Source organism: Silene latifolia, chromosome 3, assembly GCF_048544455.1.
Source record: "Silene latifolia isolate original U9 population chromosome 3, ASM4854445v1, whole genome shotgun sequence".
In the NCBI taxonomy this organism is placed as follows: Eukaryota; Viridiplantae; Streptophyta; class Magnoliopsida; order Caryophyllales; family Caryophyllaceae; genus Silene; species Silene latifolia.
Genome location: NC_133528.1, coordinates 89,668,974 through 89,687,247, shown reverse-complemented (window position 1 = coordinate 89,687,247; position 18,274 = coordinate 89,668,974). Strand labels below are relative to the sequence as shown.

General features: G+C 34.9%; 2 protein-coding genes across 2 annotated transcripts; one reads left to right on the top strand and one right to left on the bottom strand.

Moving 5' to 3' along the window:
* Positions 1-2,827: 2,827 nt before the first annotated feature.
* On the bottom strand, positions 2,828-9,507 carry LOC141649322 (peroxidase 3-like). Its single transcript, XM_074458014.1, has 6 exons — positions 9,380-9,507; positions 8,770-8,824; positions 6,496-6,705; positions 5,081-5,272; positions 4,230-4,395; positions 2,828-3,240 (listed from the first exon to the last, which is right to left on the bottom strand). The coding sequence occupies exons 1-6, from the start codon at positions 9,505-9,507 to the stop codon at positions 2,828-2,830; spliced, it is 1,164 nt and encodes a 387-aa protein (XP_074314115.1).
* A 1,718-nt stretch (positions 9,508-11,225) lies between these two features.
* On the top strand, positions 11,226-11,816 carry LOC141649321 (uncharacterized). Its single transcript, XM_074458013.1, has one exon. It carries the CDS (start codon positions 11,226-11,228, stop codon positions 11,814-11,816), a length of 591 nt encoding a protein of 196 aa, XP_074314114.1.
* The last annotated feature ends 6,458 nt before the right edge of the window (positions 11,817-18,274 follow it).

The window sequence follows — 18,274 nt, the reverse complement described above, 5'->3', positions numbered from 1 at the left end:
CGAGCGCAATTATGGTTTACGAATAATCCCTAGTGGCGGCATGATAGGCGGCCAAGAGTTCTCTCCAATGTTATAGCTAAAGCTAGTATAACCTTGATGATGATTCATGTGTTATAGCTAAAGTTAATACAACTTTGGGTAGTTACTCTAATTATGGCTGAGGCTACTATAACATTGAAGTACGAGATAAGGTTATAGCTGGAACTAACGTACCCTGAGATTTATGGCTCAAGGTTATAGTTGGAACTAGTATAACTTTGAGTTTCGTGTCAAGGTTATAGTTGAGGTAAGTATAACTACAAGTCGTATATGTTGAAGTTATAGTTGAGGTTACTATAACCTCGCATCCAGAGTCTATGTTATGGTTAGGGTTACTATAACATTGAATGGTTAATGTTGAAAGTTATAACTGAAGTACTATAACATTGAATGGTTGATACTTGTTTCACATATTATGTGGTATTCAGTTTCATTATATAACGTTATGCTTGCATATATCGTTTATTACGCTTGTTCATATAATCGTAGGATGGTCAGCTATATTATTCTATGATTTGATAGTGATGTTATTCACATGTGTGCATGGTCAGTTATACTATGCATTGTTTATGGGCTAGTTGTATAGATGACGTGAGGTATCAGTTACATACCGATCGGAATGAGCAAACGCTACCCCTTGTGGGATTTTCCGTAGGTCTATGTTCGGGATTGGGTAGAGGCAGTTGTTATACGCTCTGGTCCCCGTGTGTCGTTCGGTGTACAGTTATTGCACCGAGAGTCTGGCCAAGTCTTAGACATATAGGCAGTTGATATACGCTATGCATAGTACCGTGGATGCAGTTGTTATACGATCCACACCGATGGAGGCAATTGTTTTACGCTCCATCCGTTCAGAGGCAGTTGTTATACGCTCTGACAGTTAGAGGCAGTTGTTATACGCTCAAACGGCGTTCGTTCTATACACTATGCTTGGGTAAGTAGAGGCAGTTGTTATACGCTCCGTGATTGGTTATTTGGTTCTTTCGTAGTTGATTTCATATGGTTAGAAATGTCGTACGTTATGTTTATATCTTCGTATATTGTTGATTAATAATAAGTTGGTGTCGATTCTTCATGAGTATAGATGGTCTCACATGTTTACTAGTTTTGCATTTCAATTGTTAATGATTGTTGGTTATGTTCAATTGTTATAAACATGACTGGGAGAGCATCTAGTTACTCCCGACTGATTGTCGACCCCCTTTTTCAGGTTGTTCAGTTTATTGCTATTTGGTTGATGCTTGCTTGGGGAGTGTGCGAAGCGAGCTTTAATAATAAAATAGGAGTTTGTTTTTAAGTTTTAAGAACCTTTTGAATAATGTATTAGTTGTTTTGGATTTAGTAGCGAACCGGATTGGTCAGGTGTTTCCGCCACCTTGACCCTTTTGTCAGTATCGTACTCTGATATTCTCTTTATATAAGTTTTTCCTTTGTTTTATAATCCGGGTTGTTACAACCAACAATTATAAAAATGATACTAAACATGCCAATACAACAAACAATCCATCTTAAATCAATTAAATAGGCAACTGAGTAGGGAAATCCTACTTTATCACTTATACGATTCACGAGTATACAGCGGAAGCTAGAGGCGTTACTCTATGAATCCTTCACCTAACATTAATCACAATAGTCTAATCACAAACATGGAAAACAACCCTTTTCCCCAAATCCAAATTTTAGGGCAAAACCCTAAAAGACAACTCTAACAAAAGATGTGAAACTAGTGGCTTACTGAAGAACTGACGCAAAACAGATGAACGAAAAACTCACGAACGATCACTTGCCTTGAGAGTGATTAAGGATGATTAGAGGGGTGTGGAACGTAATTAGGTTTTGGTAAAAATGAAGGCGAACTGTAAAACACGATTTATATAACCTTCAATCATCCTTAATTAAACCGCAAAAATAAATCCCGTCAGACCGGTTACTCGGCCGAGTACCCCTTACTTGGCCTAGTATTACACTACTCGGTTGAGTGTTCCTGAACAGTAGCATGACCATAAAACATACGAAACTCTACTCGACCGAGTTAGCCCTATTCAGCCGAGTAACAAGACCCATTAAATTGTGGTATTAAAAACACCCACTCCACCGAGTCCTCAAAGCACTAGATCGAGTTACACAAATGAGAGCTGCATCCCAATAACACGAGGCATTACAATACTTCATTTTAAATTTGGCTATTTATGACTTTGAAGAAAATTCGAAACCAATGTTTGTCCAAACACGTTATCATTACTTGGTTAGGACCCCTCAATTCACAATTAGGTCAATACAAAACATTTATAAAGACAACATCGACTAAACTAAAATGAAACCACCATGTGTCAATGGCGGTAATCACATGGTTTTCCACTTTATTAGTTTCCCTCCTAGTTGCGCCATTAACTCACTAAATGACATAAAAAAAAGAGTATCATGCGACTTTTTAACTCACTGTGTAAGGAAATTCTTCAGACCTTGTGTGACCCTATCACCTTCCTAATTTTTCACAATAATTATATTTATCAGTTACTCCATGAAGCTTTCAATCCAATCCTGATCACCTATCTATTTAAAATCACTTTATCCATTCAAACTTCAAAGTAAGTCTCAATCCAAACAATATAAAATTAGTAAAAATATTTGCAGCACAACTAACTTAAAGAGAATTTTTAACTAATATAATAGAATCAATTTGAATCAATTCAAAAGAATTGGTCATGTTTAATAAGATACAGCTGATAAACCTCCACATAAATCAACCTAAAACATTATATAAACTTTATTGATTATATTTTCTCAATTAATTCACCAGACTACATTTTCTGCGAATCTCCCCCTCTGTACCAGTTTTTAGATCAATACGTCCCAACTTTTCCATGGATTTTCCAAATTCATGTAAAAATCTTGTGTTACTTAGAACAAGTTTATCTATTATTTTTATGGCAGTTCGATTGGTAAGAAGTTGTGCATCCGTAGCAAAAAGACCCTTATTTTGCTTCAAATTAATGTAATAATGGTTGTCGAATATCCTAGAACTTCCTTGATCCATCTCAACAGTAGTTGTCATATCAAACGGGCTGTTACATTTTGTCTTCAAAAATTCTGCATACGTTTTGTTCATTGTGGGGTCTTGATTATCTGGTGGATGACCAGTGAAGTTGTATAGCCTGAAAGTAAACTTTTGACAGTGCGCTCTTCCGACTGTATGCGCTCCTATATAATATTGATACAAACTATTAGCCAAATTTTTTGTCTTATTGGTATGTTAATAATACTCAATTTTTTGTAAATGTTTTTTTGGTGTAAGTATTACAAGTAATAACAAAATGTATCAAAGTATCAATTTCTCTTCTTTCATGTATTACTAATAAGGCAAGTATGTTGCTCACGAGGCTCTTAATTTGCGTGCATGCATTTTTAGTTCTAGTCACAGTGGAAAAAGAACTAAGTAATGGTGTGTTGATAAATTTTTCCTAGGTACTCATTTCTTGAGCTACTAATCAACCATAATGTTCATAGTAGATAAGAATCAACAACTAGTGTTTGACTTTGTATTGGTCATTTCAATTTTTCTAATATACGAGTACAATACATTAATGAAATGGGGTGAAAATGAGTGTGTGAAGGGAGTATATCTTATTGTCAAAACAATCTGTTGGAAAATTTGATCATTTAATATTGTATTTAAGGTTAACTTTTATATTAAATCATCTTAAAGTTAGACATCTACCAAAGTTTCATAATAGAAAGACTATGTGCAACATTGTAAAATTTTAAAAGTAAAGAAAAATTGTATCATTAGCAAAGTTCCGCAAGCTTTGGACCATATATTTTCCCTTTTTATATATGCATTGATATTGATTATGACATAGATTTTCTTTCCTATAATTCTTACCTTTATCGTACATTATAGGCTATGTATAATCTCTCTTGCAAGTTTCACAAATGATGTTTGTATTTGTTTTGAAAATTGGATTTAAATAGGAGTATTTAATAAAATGTTTGGAAAACCTACAATTATTTGTAAGAAATTATAAAGTTATAATAATGTTGTAAATAACGTATAAATAAGACGAAAGTACAAATTCTACTTAATAAAACATAATTGTATAATTACCTCAACGGGATTATTTCGAAGTAAGGAACGGTAATGTAATGAAAAGAACGTTGAGCAAATGAATACGGTTGTTTAAATAACATACCAGATAATACAACAAGGTCATGGATTGAAAGACCTTTTTTAGCAAAGAACTCTTCTTGAACGAAAAAGTAAGAGAATGGGGAGGGAATATTCAAAGGAACCTCTGATGCATGAGATATTCTACCATCCCTTCTACCCGTCGGCACTCTCCAAAGATCTCTTTTATACTATCGACAATAAAAAATATTATTAATATTACCACTAGTATCGTGGATAATGTAGTATATAAAATACAATTGTTTAATTACCTTTAAAAATCAAAATTGTGAAATATAATTTTTTACAAATATTTATGTTAGGAAGATTTATTAATATTTCAAAGGAAAAAAAATTAGATTGAAAAATTAATATTCAAGGTGAAAAAAAAAACAAGAATTTTCACTCTATATTATAGTTAAATTTACATATAGATACTAATATTGAAACAATTTCAAAAAGATAATTTATCATCTAAAAATAATAGTAAAATAAATTCCTTGTAAGATGAACTGTATCATATAGAAAATTAAATATAAAATAAATAGAATTAATTTATACCGCGTCTTCGATACCTCATTTTCAAAGTTCTCATACAATTTAACACTTACATTTTCTCCGATTTCACCAAATGCTTTTTTTTTTTCAGAATGAAAGTACTTGTCTCGTAATATTATTTTTAATTTATTTATGTATTAATAGTTAACTTTGAATAAGATACTTTGTAGTTGATATCTATATAAAATATCTTTTCAAGATGATAACATTGGATTTTTCATGAGAGTTTTAGAAACGATATTCAAAATATTTGAAATAGAAGTTTAAAAAACATTATGAAAAGGTGGAAGTCCATAGCATTAAGAAAAAGAAATTTACTTGAAATGAAATAGCATCTCTAGCCGCAAGAGCTAATATATCTGCACAAGACACGATTCCCTCGCATTGTTTTTCTACTTGTGATTTTATATCCTCAATAACATCAAATCTTCCCAGGCGTGCATTCATTATATCGTCCATTTCAGCTGTTGAATTCGCAGTCGAGTTCAACAAAAATGAACCATCACAGCCCTGTAGGTATCGATATACTTAGAATATTTTCATACTACAAATCAATTATGATATAAATTATTTAATTTAACCCAACTGTGAGCAACATGTTTGTCAATTAAGTGGCTGAAGGCACTGATGCATTATAACTACGATTTAGCGTTTGAGATAATTCGAGATATATCATTATATATAATACAAAAAATTCGTTATATTTTCTAGGATTTGTAACTAATTTTCGCACAATCTAACCTAGACGGACATGAAACCCATTATATACAGTACAAAAAATTTAATTATTGTATTACCATTTTTATTGGTTCATATATGAAAAATTGAATGATAATTAATTAATTTGACAAGTACTACACTCTTTATTACGAGGATTGTTCGAATATAAATTAATTTTAACTTAAAAGCTGCTTAACATAGCCATAAAACCTATAGCACAAAATATTTATACAAACATCACTTAGGAAAAAACTGAAAGGCACATTACCAAAAATATTATATTAAATCATCAAATCATCATATGATTTTAAAATGCACGACACATTTACAGAAATTTTACGTTGACCATTAACAGTAGTATGAAATGATAAAACTAGAGATTTAAATTATTACTAAATTATGTCAAAATAATTGTTGAAATACTCTACCTGATACGTGTTCTTAACCAATCAATTCAAAATATAAGACAATACTACATTTACAAATAACGTCATATCATTTAAAAAAAAAATCTTTCTAAAACAGATCGCTAGAAAACACCACTCTACCATATACCCCCTATCAGATTTTATTATAATTATATTATTTATATAGCTAACCATAGTTTTTTAACGTAACCAAAAACATTATTTTGAAATGAAGAAATATATGTAATTCGCTATATATTTTACCTTAAACATACATTAAAGGTGCACCCCAAATTAAGAAATAAGTGATAATGTTCTACATATTGAGCATAATTTGTTTCAACTTTACATTAATCCTAGGCGGTACTTACTTTTTTTTCAACATCAATAACTGATATATTATATTTGCACTAGGTGAACCAAATGCGTACGGGGATATTATAAATCAGTTAGAATAAGTTCAACAACTTTTTTTTACATGGATTCTATAGTATAATTTAGGACAATATAATGTCACACCAGTTGGATACCTAAGGATAATCTCAGTAATTATTAATCACAAAAAACATTAAGATAAATTATCTGTAGAAATGATACTATACTTACTCTAACAAAGCAGTCATGAAAATGCATCCTTAAAAGTTGTGAAGCCACGGTTGGATCTCTAAGAACGTAACTCTGAGTAATGTTTCTCACAATTAATTCGGCAGAAGGGCATGTCTTCTTATAGAAATTAATTCGTAAACCGTCTTTGGATTTTATTTTTTGGTCCTTATAATTTTCCAAATAGCCATCGTTTCTAAAATTTTCAGGAACCTTATGCATAACATTAGATAAAGACGTAGTATTGCAAAGTAAAAATGAACTATAATATACCAAATATAACAAGAAGGTGAAATTTTTTGTTTCCATTTTTTTTTGTAGTGACAACAATTGCACCAATAATATTTAGTGAAAGGGTAGTAGAATAATTAAATTACCTTCTTAATATATGACTTATATACTCCCCTTTTTAGGATAAGTAACCTCCCTTTTATCACTCACTAGTCCAAATCAAAAGATGCTTTAATGAGTAACAACCGCAAACTTTTATTATCTTTCAGTTTCGTTTATACTTAATAAGTTTCATAAGATAAGTAGTGACATAACACGAAACAATGTCAAACAGTAACCACAATAGAAGTTATGACATTAATATCATTTAAAAGTTTAAGCAATTAATTAATAGATCTTTCTATTATCTTTCTAAATTTTGGTCAAAACTAATTTTTTTTTATAAATATAAAGTTATATAACTCATTCTACATAAGTTTTTAATTTGTAAACAATTTTGTAAGAGAAAACTATTGAAAAACAGAAAAGTTATTATGTAATTATACTTTGATGTAATCTCAATATGAATAGCAATTCTTTAAAAATTAAAACTTGTGTCAAAACTAATTTTTTTTTATAAATATAAAGTTATATAACTCATTCTAAAGTTTTGAATTCGTAAACAATTTTGTAATAAAAACTGTTGAAAAACAGAAAAGTTATTATGTAATTATACTTTGATGTAATCTCAATATGAATAGCAATTCTTTAAAAATTAAAGCTTAATATTTTTTATTTCGAATCCTAAATAGGATTGTGATGTTTCCATAACCTATGTTACGCATTTAAATATAAACTCTTAATGTTGTGCAAGTAATTCAAAATCAATGTTAGTTGTCTTAAATAAAAAGTAATATTATGTTTTGTCTTACTCATAGCGAGCCATACGAATTGTACTTGGTCATTATAAATAATGATCAACTCTAAAATCTCATAAATACATGCTCGAAGTAAAAGATATGAAAAACAAGACTAACATAATAATAGACGTATAATCACTACATTTATATAAAATGTACAAATATGAATAGACAATTTTAATATTTTGTTAGAAGAAAAGGTGAAATGTTAATATTTTATTATTTAAGTTTTTGCTTTAAGAAAAAAAAAGTTATAAACATCGAAAGCTAAGGAGCATAAACATTATAAATTAGTTGGACCTTTGCTGATTCAAATGACCACAGATCAAATAATATATTGAAGCATGAAAAGGTATTTGATGGAAATCAAACCTAACTTCATGCTAAAAAAAGACACGAATCTTAACTACTGAACTATAAGGGTTGATGTGTTTTACTCAACATAAATAAACATAAATAAAATATTTAGTAATTTTTGGGGTGGATATGTGCTCCCCGAACCCACCTAGATCTGCGCACAATGGAGATCATTCACATATGTTTATACACCACCAAGGGGAAGCAAATAACAGTGGGATTTTTCAAAAGAAGTTTTCAAGTTTAAGCATAAATATAATTGAGATGATCTAGCACCTCCTCATTTCACTTACTGTTTGTATCTAAAATTCTCAAACCTACATGAAATTGGACTTGCTTGATCAAAGCTTGCAGAGTGGATTCCTTGCCATTAAAATCCCCAAAGTCCTTTCTAACCATATAGTATAAATGGTTGCAGCAAGACAGTTACGAAACCATCCCCCTTTTAAATATTTTTTCTTTGATCTAGATACACATTAGGTGAGCTCATGCCAAAGATCAAAGGAGCGACCTAAGATATTGATCCCACCAAGAATTTGTTTCCAAGGAGCAATAGAGGTAGAACATTTGAAAAATAGGTGTGAGTGATTTTCACTAGCCCGCTTACATAACACACAACAATTGACCACGCATAATATACTTCGGTTTAAACAGTCAACAATAGGCAACTTCTATTGGATGACAAGGGCAGTAATGAAAATGTCTCTGGGAGGACTTGTACTCCCTAAATATCCCTTGACCATATAACTTCTGGGAATTTAGGATGAAGAAACTCATACATTCTAGTTACCTGAAATGAACCATCAAAAGAGACACATTGTTGCAAGAATTTTTGAGCTTCAGTGCTGGTACCATACAGTTATAGCAGGAGATCCCTAATGTGCAACACACTTCTCTAGCTTTTACAATAATGGTGGCTTACAATAGTAGTTCAGATATGCGAATTTTTAGGTTGTACTGAGTATACACGGTTGTCCATGTAGAGTCAATAGGACTTAGGATTCTCTATAGTTATTTGCATAGGTTAGATATATTCTGTGAGAGAACCTCATTAATGTTGAAACCACCCACAGCCTATGGACAACAACAAGACGAAAAAATCTTCATATACATCTTTTGATGGTCTTCCTTAGTATTGAAAACATAATTTTAACAAAACTTGTTGAGAAGCTTTAGCAAAGCCTTAGGAGTATGAAGAATGTTACACCAATAATTTTCAAGACCAAACAGCACAGAGTTAAGTAGGTATAATCTACTGCCATAGAAAATCAATTTTGTAGTCTAATGATGAATAGATTGCTGGATTTGACAAATCATTGCATTATACATCTGCACATTAATCATGCTATCATGGAGTGGCAAGCCAAGGTATATGAAAAGGAAAGATTCCTTTAGAATACCCAGTGGCACTAATGATCATCAGTTTAACCTCCTCTTTAACACCTCCAAAGTAGATGTTAGTCTTCTCATTGTAAGCCAACAAATCACAAACAGTACGAAAGAGAGCAAGAGTTTGGGATACAACCATAACAGATGACGCATCACCTCTCACAAACCTCAAAAGATCATTTTCAAAGATAAGGTGATTGAGTTTAATTTTAGCACATTTTGGGTGGTAAGTGATTCGGACTTAATGTATATTTGCCTTAAGTATCATGACAAGATCCCAATGTCTAAAGCAAAGAGATAGGGAGATCGACACGGATCTCCTTGTCTTAGGCCCCCAGTGTAACACCCCCAACTATCAAGGAATCTTTACCAAGGCATTCCCTGATAATTAGGACTGTTACCATCTCGGTTGCACGATGTAGTGAATAACAAAGACAAAGCGATAGAAGGTACTTTAATAAAATAACATAACACTGACAACTGTCTCAAACTGTTTATTACATAAACTGAAACCCTACTAATTTAATAAATATATTACAACGAAAGTCTTTAAAATAACGGTTGTCACACTATAACTCGAACAAATAAAGACTGGTCATGACTCGAATTATTACCATCTTCACGCCCCAAGCCACAATTTCGAAGCAACCAACTCACTATTCACTACCTGCTAGATTAACTGCTCCCCATTTGAACGGAAATAAAAAATGGTTCATAAAAGGCCACCAAGTTGAAAGGCTTGGGTAACAATTTAAACACACACACACACACACACGCACACGCGCGCGCGCGCACACACACACACACACAGGTCAACCAAAAGTTGAGTTGGGTCAGACATTACTGAAGTTAACCTGACTAAACAATCTCTGCATATAATAACACCTATAAATAAACCAGGACCAAACACTGCATTATTACAACGCTAACTACACAACTTAATATCACATACCACCTCCACGACATTATTTTTACATCTCTTTATCTCAGACAGAATTAATGGCATTAACATCACAGATCGAATTAACGACATTAGTATCATCCCTTGTCCTGAATGTGCATATCTCTCAAAGGGTGGGTCCCTAAGAGGAGAATGAGGAGGCGTCATCCATGTTCAATAGAGCCAGGATCAACCTCCTTAAGTGATTCCCAGAATAAACCCGGATCCAAAAAGCCAATATCATAATCTCATAATTTCAAGGAGCCTAAAGGCAAATGTTATATCTTATCTCAATATGACTTTCACAATAATTAATATACAATAATTTTACCTATAAATTTAATGATCATAACACCCAACAACCCCAAATAAATCGTTTCAAGTATATGTCCCATCATCAATAATCATCTTATAAATTTGTCACAAGAAAAGTAAGACAACTCATACAAATAACGCATATATTGAGTAAGAGATCCCTACGTATTCGCAACTTCTTGTATCACACGCCTAACACATGGCTCTAGTACCGCTCCTCTAAGAAATTGCTACCTCTAACATTCAAACAATTGCATACAATCTTCTGATTCCTAAAGGGGTTCTGAAGCAAATTGACAATATTTGTCGTAATTAATTATGGGATGTGGGATGGCACTAGTAATTATATGAGGGTACCTATGGTTGGCTGGGATCATATTTGTACCCCAAAGAGTGAAGGTGGTCTAGGTATCAGGAATAGCTTTCACTGGAATATGGCCACTATTGGGAAGTTAGTGTGGTAGATATATAGCAAGCCGGATAGTTTATGGGTAAAGTGGGTGCACCAGATTTATATAAAAGGCACTTCCTGGTCTGATCATATTCCTAAAAGCCATATGAGTGGCAACTGAAAGGTAATATGTAAGACCAGGGGCACGTTTATGAATGGCTATTCACAGGGTATTTGGCTTGCTGATATGAGAGGGTACACTGTTAAGTCTGGGTATGATTGGATCAGACCTAAGGAAACAAAAGTGGGATGGTCTAAGCTAGTTTGGAATAATGTTTCTCTCCCAAAGCACTCCTTTGTGATCTGGCTTATATTGAGGAATGCTCTTAATACAAAAGAGAAGCTGCATTGGATAGGGATCAGCTCTGATGATTTATGTTGCATTTGTCAAGCTGAGTGTGAGACTGTTACACACCTGTTCCAACGTTGTCATTATTTCAGTGAGATTCTGGTTCAGGTTTGTAACTGGCTGAGGATCACCAAACCTCAGGGGAATAGTATTACCTGGACTGGCAGGAAGAAATGGACGCAGGTGCAGAAGAATGTGTGCTTATCAGTCTTTATGGCTGTTAATTATGCTGTCTGGCAGCAGCGTAATTCAGAACATTTAGAAGGAGTTATCTTACGACCTACTGTATTGTTCTCTCAATGTAAAAACCTGATGAAAATCAGGCTTCTAAGTCAGTTAAGTAGGGTCAAAGGGTCTAGGGATAGAGATTGGATTAATAGCCTTATAAGCTAATTTATGATGTACCTTGTCTACTTGGTTAGAGCTTAATGAGAATTACTTACCTTTCACCAAAAAAATTGCATACAATCGCTAACTAAATTATACAATACCCCATTATAATTTAGTTTCCCCAGATCACGACCTAGAGTTTGTCTTATACGTAGTAGGCCAATAATTACTATGTATTTAAGGTAAATAAAAGATTATAAAGTTAGATTAGAATATTTACTAAGAAAAAGGTGTGAACTAGTTTAACTTGCTAAATCAAAGATCCTCAATATATTCCATTTGCAATTTTCTTCCCTCTAATTGAGTTTTTTTTGTGAATAATTATATAGACTTGTAATAGATTGAAAAAGGGCTTTAATTTGATAGTTAATAGGTATTTACAGGCTTATCTTAAATTAGGCCGGCCTAAGGATTTAATATAATAATAATAATAGTATTAACAAATTAGGAAGGTTGGATTTTAGGAAAGTAAACTTGTGCTATTACTCGAGGGTTCCTTGATCGAGTAGAGCCGATACTCGATCGAGGGACCTTGATCTATGACAAGCTATGTTATAACATTAGACTTACTTAAATCTAAGAGAGTTAACGATCGATTAAAAGTTCTAATCGATCAAGGGACCTTTGCCTCAGCATGCTTAATTAGCTTTTTGCACTGAATTTCGAACGACCGTAATTTCTTCGTAACTTATCACAATGCAACTTGTGCCATACGTTAGATAGATAAGACAATAAGCTTTCACCTTCAATTTGAATCACCTAAATTGTAACTCTATAACTCTAGATATTATAGTTTGAAGTTGGCCCTAATACAAACGACCATTGTTCTAATTCATTACACAGTTGTTTAAGCTTCCATATTAGTCTTTCATAGTCTACATTGTACATAGATACTGTAATACCCAAACCTTTCCAGACCTTTAAAGGAACCTTGGGAGGCGTGAGAGACCCTTAGGCCTAATGAAAAGCAACTCGAGAATGAAGGACGACTTTACAATGGACCTAGTGTGGGCTATGTTAGACCTAGTGGGGGTATAGTGGACCGAGTGGAAGCCGTATTACATTGAGTTGAAGCCGTAGTGGACAGAATAGTTCCACTCGATCGAGTATACACTATATTCAACCGAGTGAGTGACACTCGGCCGAGTGTGTCGTGCCAGATCTCGTCTTATATAACTCGAGATTTCCTTTTGCCCAAACCCTAAATCACAATTTATCTATCTCTCTCTCAAAAAACCAGAAAACCTTTCTCCCTTATCTCTAAAAGCTTCCTAACCATCTCCCATGGCACCCAAGGTTGAAGATATGTAGCCACTACCTCCCCCTCCATCTTTCACCTACATCCATGGTAAGTAAATCCTCTACTCCTTTTCTCTCTTTTGTTTAGCTTAACCTAGATCGTGGGGGTTTTGTGGATTTTGATTTATTAAGTTTATAGTTTAGTTTTGAATAATTAAGGGAGTGGTATAAAAGGGGTTTTTCATGGTAAGAGTTTTGTAGGGTATTTTATGATAGTGTTACGTGGTTATATAGGAGATGACGATCTAGTGACTCGGATGCGGTTTGTATTGTTGCTCATATAGTCTTGTTATGAGGTAGGATTTTCCCTACTCCGCTCTCATTATTTAAGTATGATTATTTATGACCTATATCGATCTTGTGTTGGTTTCGTGTTAGTGGCGTTGGTTTCGAGTCATTGGATGTGGTGGAGTGGTGTTGTTAGTGAGGAGGTGTTTGTGGGACACCAACCTTGCACCTGATATGGCTTCTTAGAGAGACCCACCCCCAAGTAGGATCTGCACATTAATGCTTCAGTTTACCGGGTTCGTGTTGCGATGCGAACTCAGGTAGACGGTGTTAAGACGCGGCTAGCTCGGGCTACGGTCCAAAAGGGTTGGTGGTGATGTTATGATGCCGTCATCGAGTTTGTAATAAGACGGAGATGGATGCATTGGGTTTTTTGTGTCATGTGGGTGGTCGTAATCTTATGGTCAGTGGTGATTATATGTATTATTGAGACTTACGTTTGTGTGTCTGTGTAACTTGTCACCTATTTCCGGTAGGTGGGTGGGGGGGGGGGGTGGCGGGCTGTGTTGATCCATAAGATATTTTCCGATCATTGATCGGTCCGTTTCGTGTTCACAAATAAATAGATGTGGTCGTTGGGTCACGTCCGAATCAAAACACAATTTATAGCTTCACAAAAAACTCTACAATTAGTAAAGAGGCAAGTAAAGGTCGGATCCCAAGGGACGGGAATTGAGATGAGATTTCTATTGAAACTAGTGGTGTCTTAGGGGTGTCACAATTTGGGTTGATGTAGAAGATCGCTAACTAAAATAGCAATGAAAATAAACAAGCAAGATGAATTAAAAGGGTTGTAAACAACTGATAAGAAGCACTAGGGTGTCATGGGATCATAGGGGAATCATGGGAATTGATCATACAAACATGTTCTCAAATTATAAGCAAGCAATTATTGTTGTGATGGATTGAGTTGGGTTATATCTTACAATCCTAGGAAATTTTGGGTCCCGGAGCCGAATCGATTAGATTGTACAACACCTACAAGTCGACTTAATCTTCCCTACTCAAAAACATGCATGGTCTAATGAGACTCGAGTTTGTTTATGTCTTACAAGTCTCATTGAAAAGATAGGTGATGGGTAAAAAATGCAAGGATTCATAGGCTCGCATTTCATCAAACATAACATGTGCATGAGTTGAGATCAAAACAAGCAAGCAAATAAAACATGAAAGCATATTAATTTAAGCATGAATCATTCCCCATGTTGGTTTCCCCTAATCACCCATTAACCCTAGCTAAGAGACTACTCACTCATTATCATGTTGATCATGCTAGCAAGGTTGTCAATCATACCAACAAAATGAAACATGATGAATAAATGAAAGTAATTAACAATAATTAAAAAGGGATTAAGAGAATTATACCTACTAATGATTCCAATAATAAAGCAAAGATAAAAGAAGTACTTGATGCTTGATTGAGAGGTTGTCAATCTCCCAATAATAACCCAAATAATCTTCAATTACCCAAAATAAAGGATGAATAAAAGAGAGATTAAGGAAATAAAACTTGTATTAAAACTTGATTAATTGTTGATTAGAAAACTAAAGAGAGATTTGATTGATATTAACTACTCTAAGAATTGATAAGAAGAACATGCTCTTCTAATTAGACTAATGGGGTATTTATAGTGGAAATTAGGAGGATGCATTAGGGTTAACTAAGGGCTAAACAAGTAATTACACTTTTTAGATTGAGCAGGGAGGAGCCGGTATTTTTCGAAGGAAGGGCTTCTTTCTTTGTAGCTTGGAGAATAGGAAATCGCGCTGTAGAGGAATCCGAGCGGATTAGAGTCGGGACAGGCGGATTCTGGCGGTTGAACACGGGCGGCTTTGGAGGAATCCGGGCGGATTGTGGTGGTTGAACCCGAGCGTCTTGGGGTGAAACCGCGCGGATTGTGCATGGTGAGGACGGCCGGATTGTAGTCAATCCGCACGGATTGTGCCTTAGCAAGATTTCTTCTTCTTTTCTTTCCTTTTCTTCATAAATTCCTTGGGGATTTCCTTGGAGACTCAAGGATCCTTTCTCAACATTGCTCATCTACTATCATATGTACAAAGGCCTTCTAATCTTGTCTCTCCTTGATGCTTGGCCATTGGATTCGATCAATTTAGTCTCGTTTTGCCATGAAAATGCAATATTCTTACTCCTTTCCTACCAAGGGATCAAAATCTCAAAGAATATGCAAAACAAAGAACTAAAGATAATAAATGACCCAAATATGCACTAAAAAGCATGGGAACGAGGCTAATTCGGGGGCTAAATATGCGCTAATTATGGTCACATCAATCATATGGGGAGCTGTTAGATTACGGGTCTGGTTTTGACTTTGCGAGGGACATGGTACGCGCGTTGGACTTTCTTGAGAGTGGCAAGTAACCTCCATCGAGGTGGCGTAAACTACACTAGAGATACATGTGTCGTAGTAATGAGATTTCCTTCTTATGTATTTTGCCTTGTGCATGCTCTTCATCACTAGATCATTGATCACACGGCAGGTGAGCTCCGCACCCTCGAATATGGGTCCATGATAGGTTGTTTGTAGGGGACGCTCACCGGTGTTTGGTGTAGGCAATCCATGCCTAGGTGAAGAAGGTAATGGCACTCGCACGGTCGAGAGGGTTGGTGCTTGCAAGGTCGAGTTATCACTACGTGGAGGAGGGGTTTTATGCTAACCTCTAGCATCAAAATCAAAGAGAAGTCTCTCGGGAATGGTATAGGTTTGCGGTTTAGGGCGAGGTTCATCCACTTCCCCGAGGTGGTTAGTCTCAACGAGTTCAGCAATCGCAAGAAACCTCATCCAGCATTCCCCCTTCACCCTTGAAACATACTTATCCACGCCAAACTATTTAAATCACCATGTGAGGCTAATTGAAATATTTCACTCCATCGACTATGGGCTTATCATACTCCCCCTGTTCAAATTTTACAAGTTTCTCCGCGGCGTGGGTGATGAGGGCTCCACAACCTAAGGAGCACGCCTTCAAATTTGTCATGCTTTCCAACGCAAGGCACACTATGAATATGGCACTAAAGAAGAAAGGTTTCTCCCTAAATGGGTCCAAGTACGAGCTCAACAGTAAAACCTCTGTGGAACTAAGCTTACTCACAACATCTCTCCCAAAAAGTAGAAGGGTCATGAGTCATAGGAAAATCCTCAAGGTCGGGTGCTCCACATCATTAACATTCATGGCATCTACTAAGGTACGTTCCTTTCTGGTATTCAAGCTTATATATCTTATGGCTTTGATCCCCTCTAGAGGCTCCTCTAGATGGGTTTCTTTCCCTTTTGACACTCCCAAAACTTACGTAAACTCTATATAAGTCATGTCAAAGTTGGTGTTTTTAGTCTAAAGTTCGCCTTCTTAGCCACCTTGTGGTATTGGAAGGACCTCAAGAATTCATGGGTTAAGTTCCGATAACACTTTTTCCTAAGGGTGTATACGCCCTCAAATCCAAGGTTGGTAAATATGTATTCCATATCGTCCTCTATCCTCATCCACCTCAACAACCTTTGGGAAACTGATACGAATAATTACTCAAAAGAATAATATTCGTTAGAGTTGCAGTGGAATTAATAAAACTGGACAGTGCTGAGAACTGTCTGATTGTCGATTTTATATGATTTGAACGGTTTATTGAACTGTCTGATTCAGAACGAGAACTTAGTAATTTTTATGTGTTTTTATAATATAAACGAAACAAGAAAATAAAAGGATATTTGCTTGAGCTAGACCTATAGCTCAACCAATGGTGAATTATAATCAAGACCTATTGATTATAACTCGTGTTAATGTTTGAAAACGCGTCAAACAATAACGGGGTTTGGAACGAAACTCGTCGAACCTTGATGCTTACACAATGTAAACGAAAACTTTGCAAGTTTATTGATAATTCTTGGATGTGAAATAAGGATATAATAGCTCTCTATTTATACTAAGCTAGACTGACTCCTAGAAGGACTTTAAGGAAACAATCGACTTTCCTAATCTTACTCGACTTAAGCTATGGCTAATTTGCCTTATTATAATCCTAATACTTTTAGGGAAAATAATTAAAGGAAATAACAACAAGGAAATAATTAACTAAACCAGATTTTAAGAAAATTGGAAACTTTCTTAAAACCGGATAGACTACTAATTAGGAAAACTTAAATAAGGAAAGATATGGCAACCGACTTTTGCTTGCCTATGCACGTTTCCATGCTTCTCCACACTCGGTCTTTGTTGCTTGGCGTCCAAGGAAAGACTATACTTGGAGCCCAAGTAAACACACGACTCCTTTGGCTGACTCGGACTTGGCACCAAATAGCTGATGGATCTGAACAGTCCATGGACTGTTTTTCATTTAACTGCTCCAAATCTAAGTTAACTTCCTCAGCATTCAATATCGTATCATCCCCTCCCCCTTTGAAAGGAATTGTCCTCAATTCAGAAATCCCATCATCGTCAAGGTATGGAGATAGATCCCCGAGATTAAATGTAGCATGTACTCCATAGTCTCCTGGAAGTTCGATCTTGTATGCATTATCATTCATTTCTCGATCACTTTGTAAGGTCCCTCGGCCCTTGGCATTAATTTGTTCTTCCTCTTGCTAGGGAACCTTTATTTCCTCAAATGTAACCATACCAAATCTCCTGGATTAAAAAGTCTTGGCTTCCTATGTTTGTTTGATTTCTTCTTGTAAGCCTCATTAACGGTTTTGATCCGTTCCCTTACCTGTTCATGCAACTTGATCATAGACTTCAATTTTGACTCCGCATCCTTATGCACCAATTCATCTTTAGGTAACGGTATCAAGTCTAACGGTAAGTAAGGATTCAAACCATAAACAACCTCAAATGGAGAGTGAGTTGTTGCAAACATGGGAGAA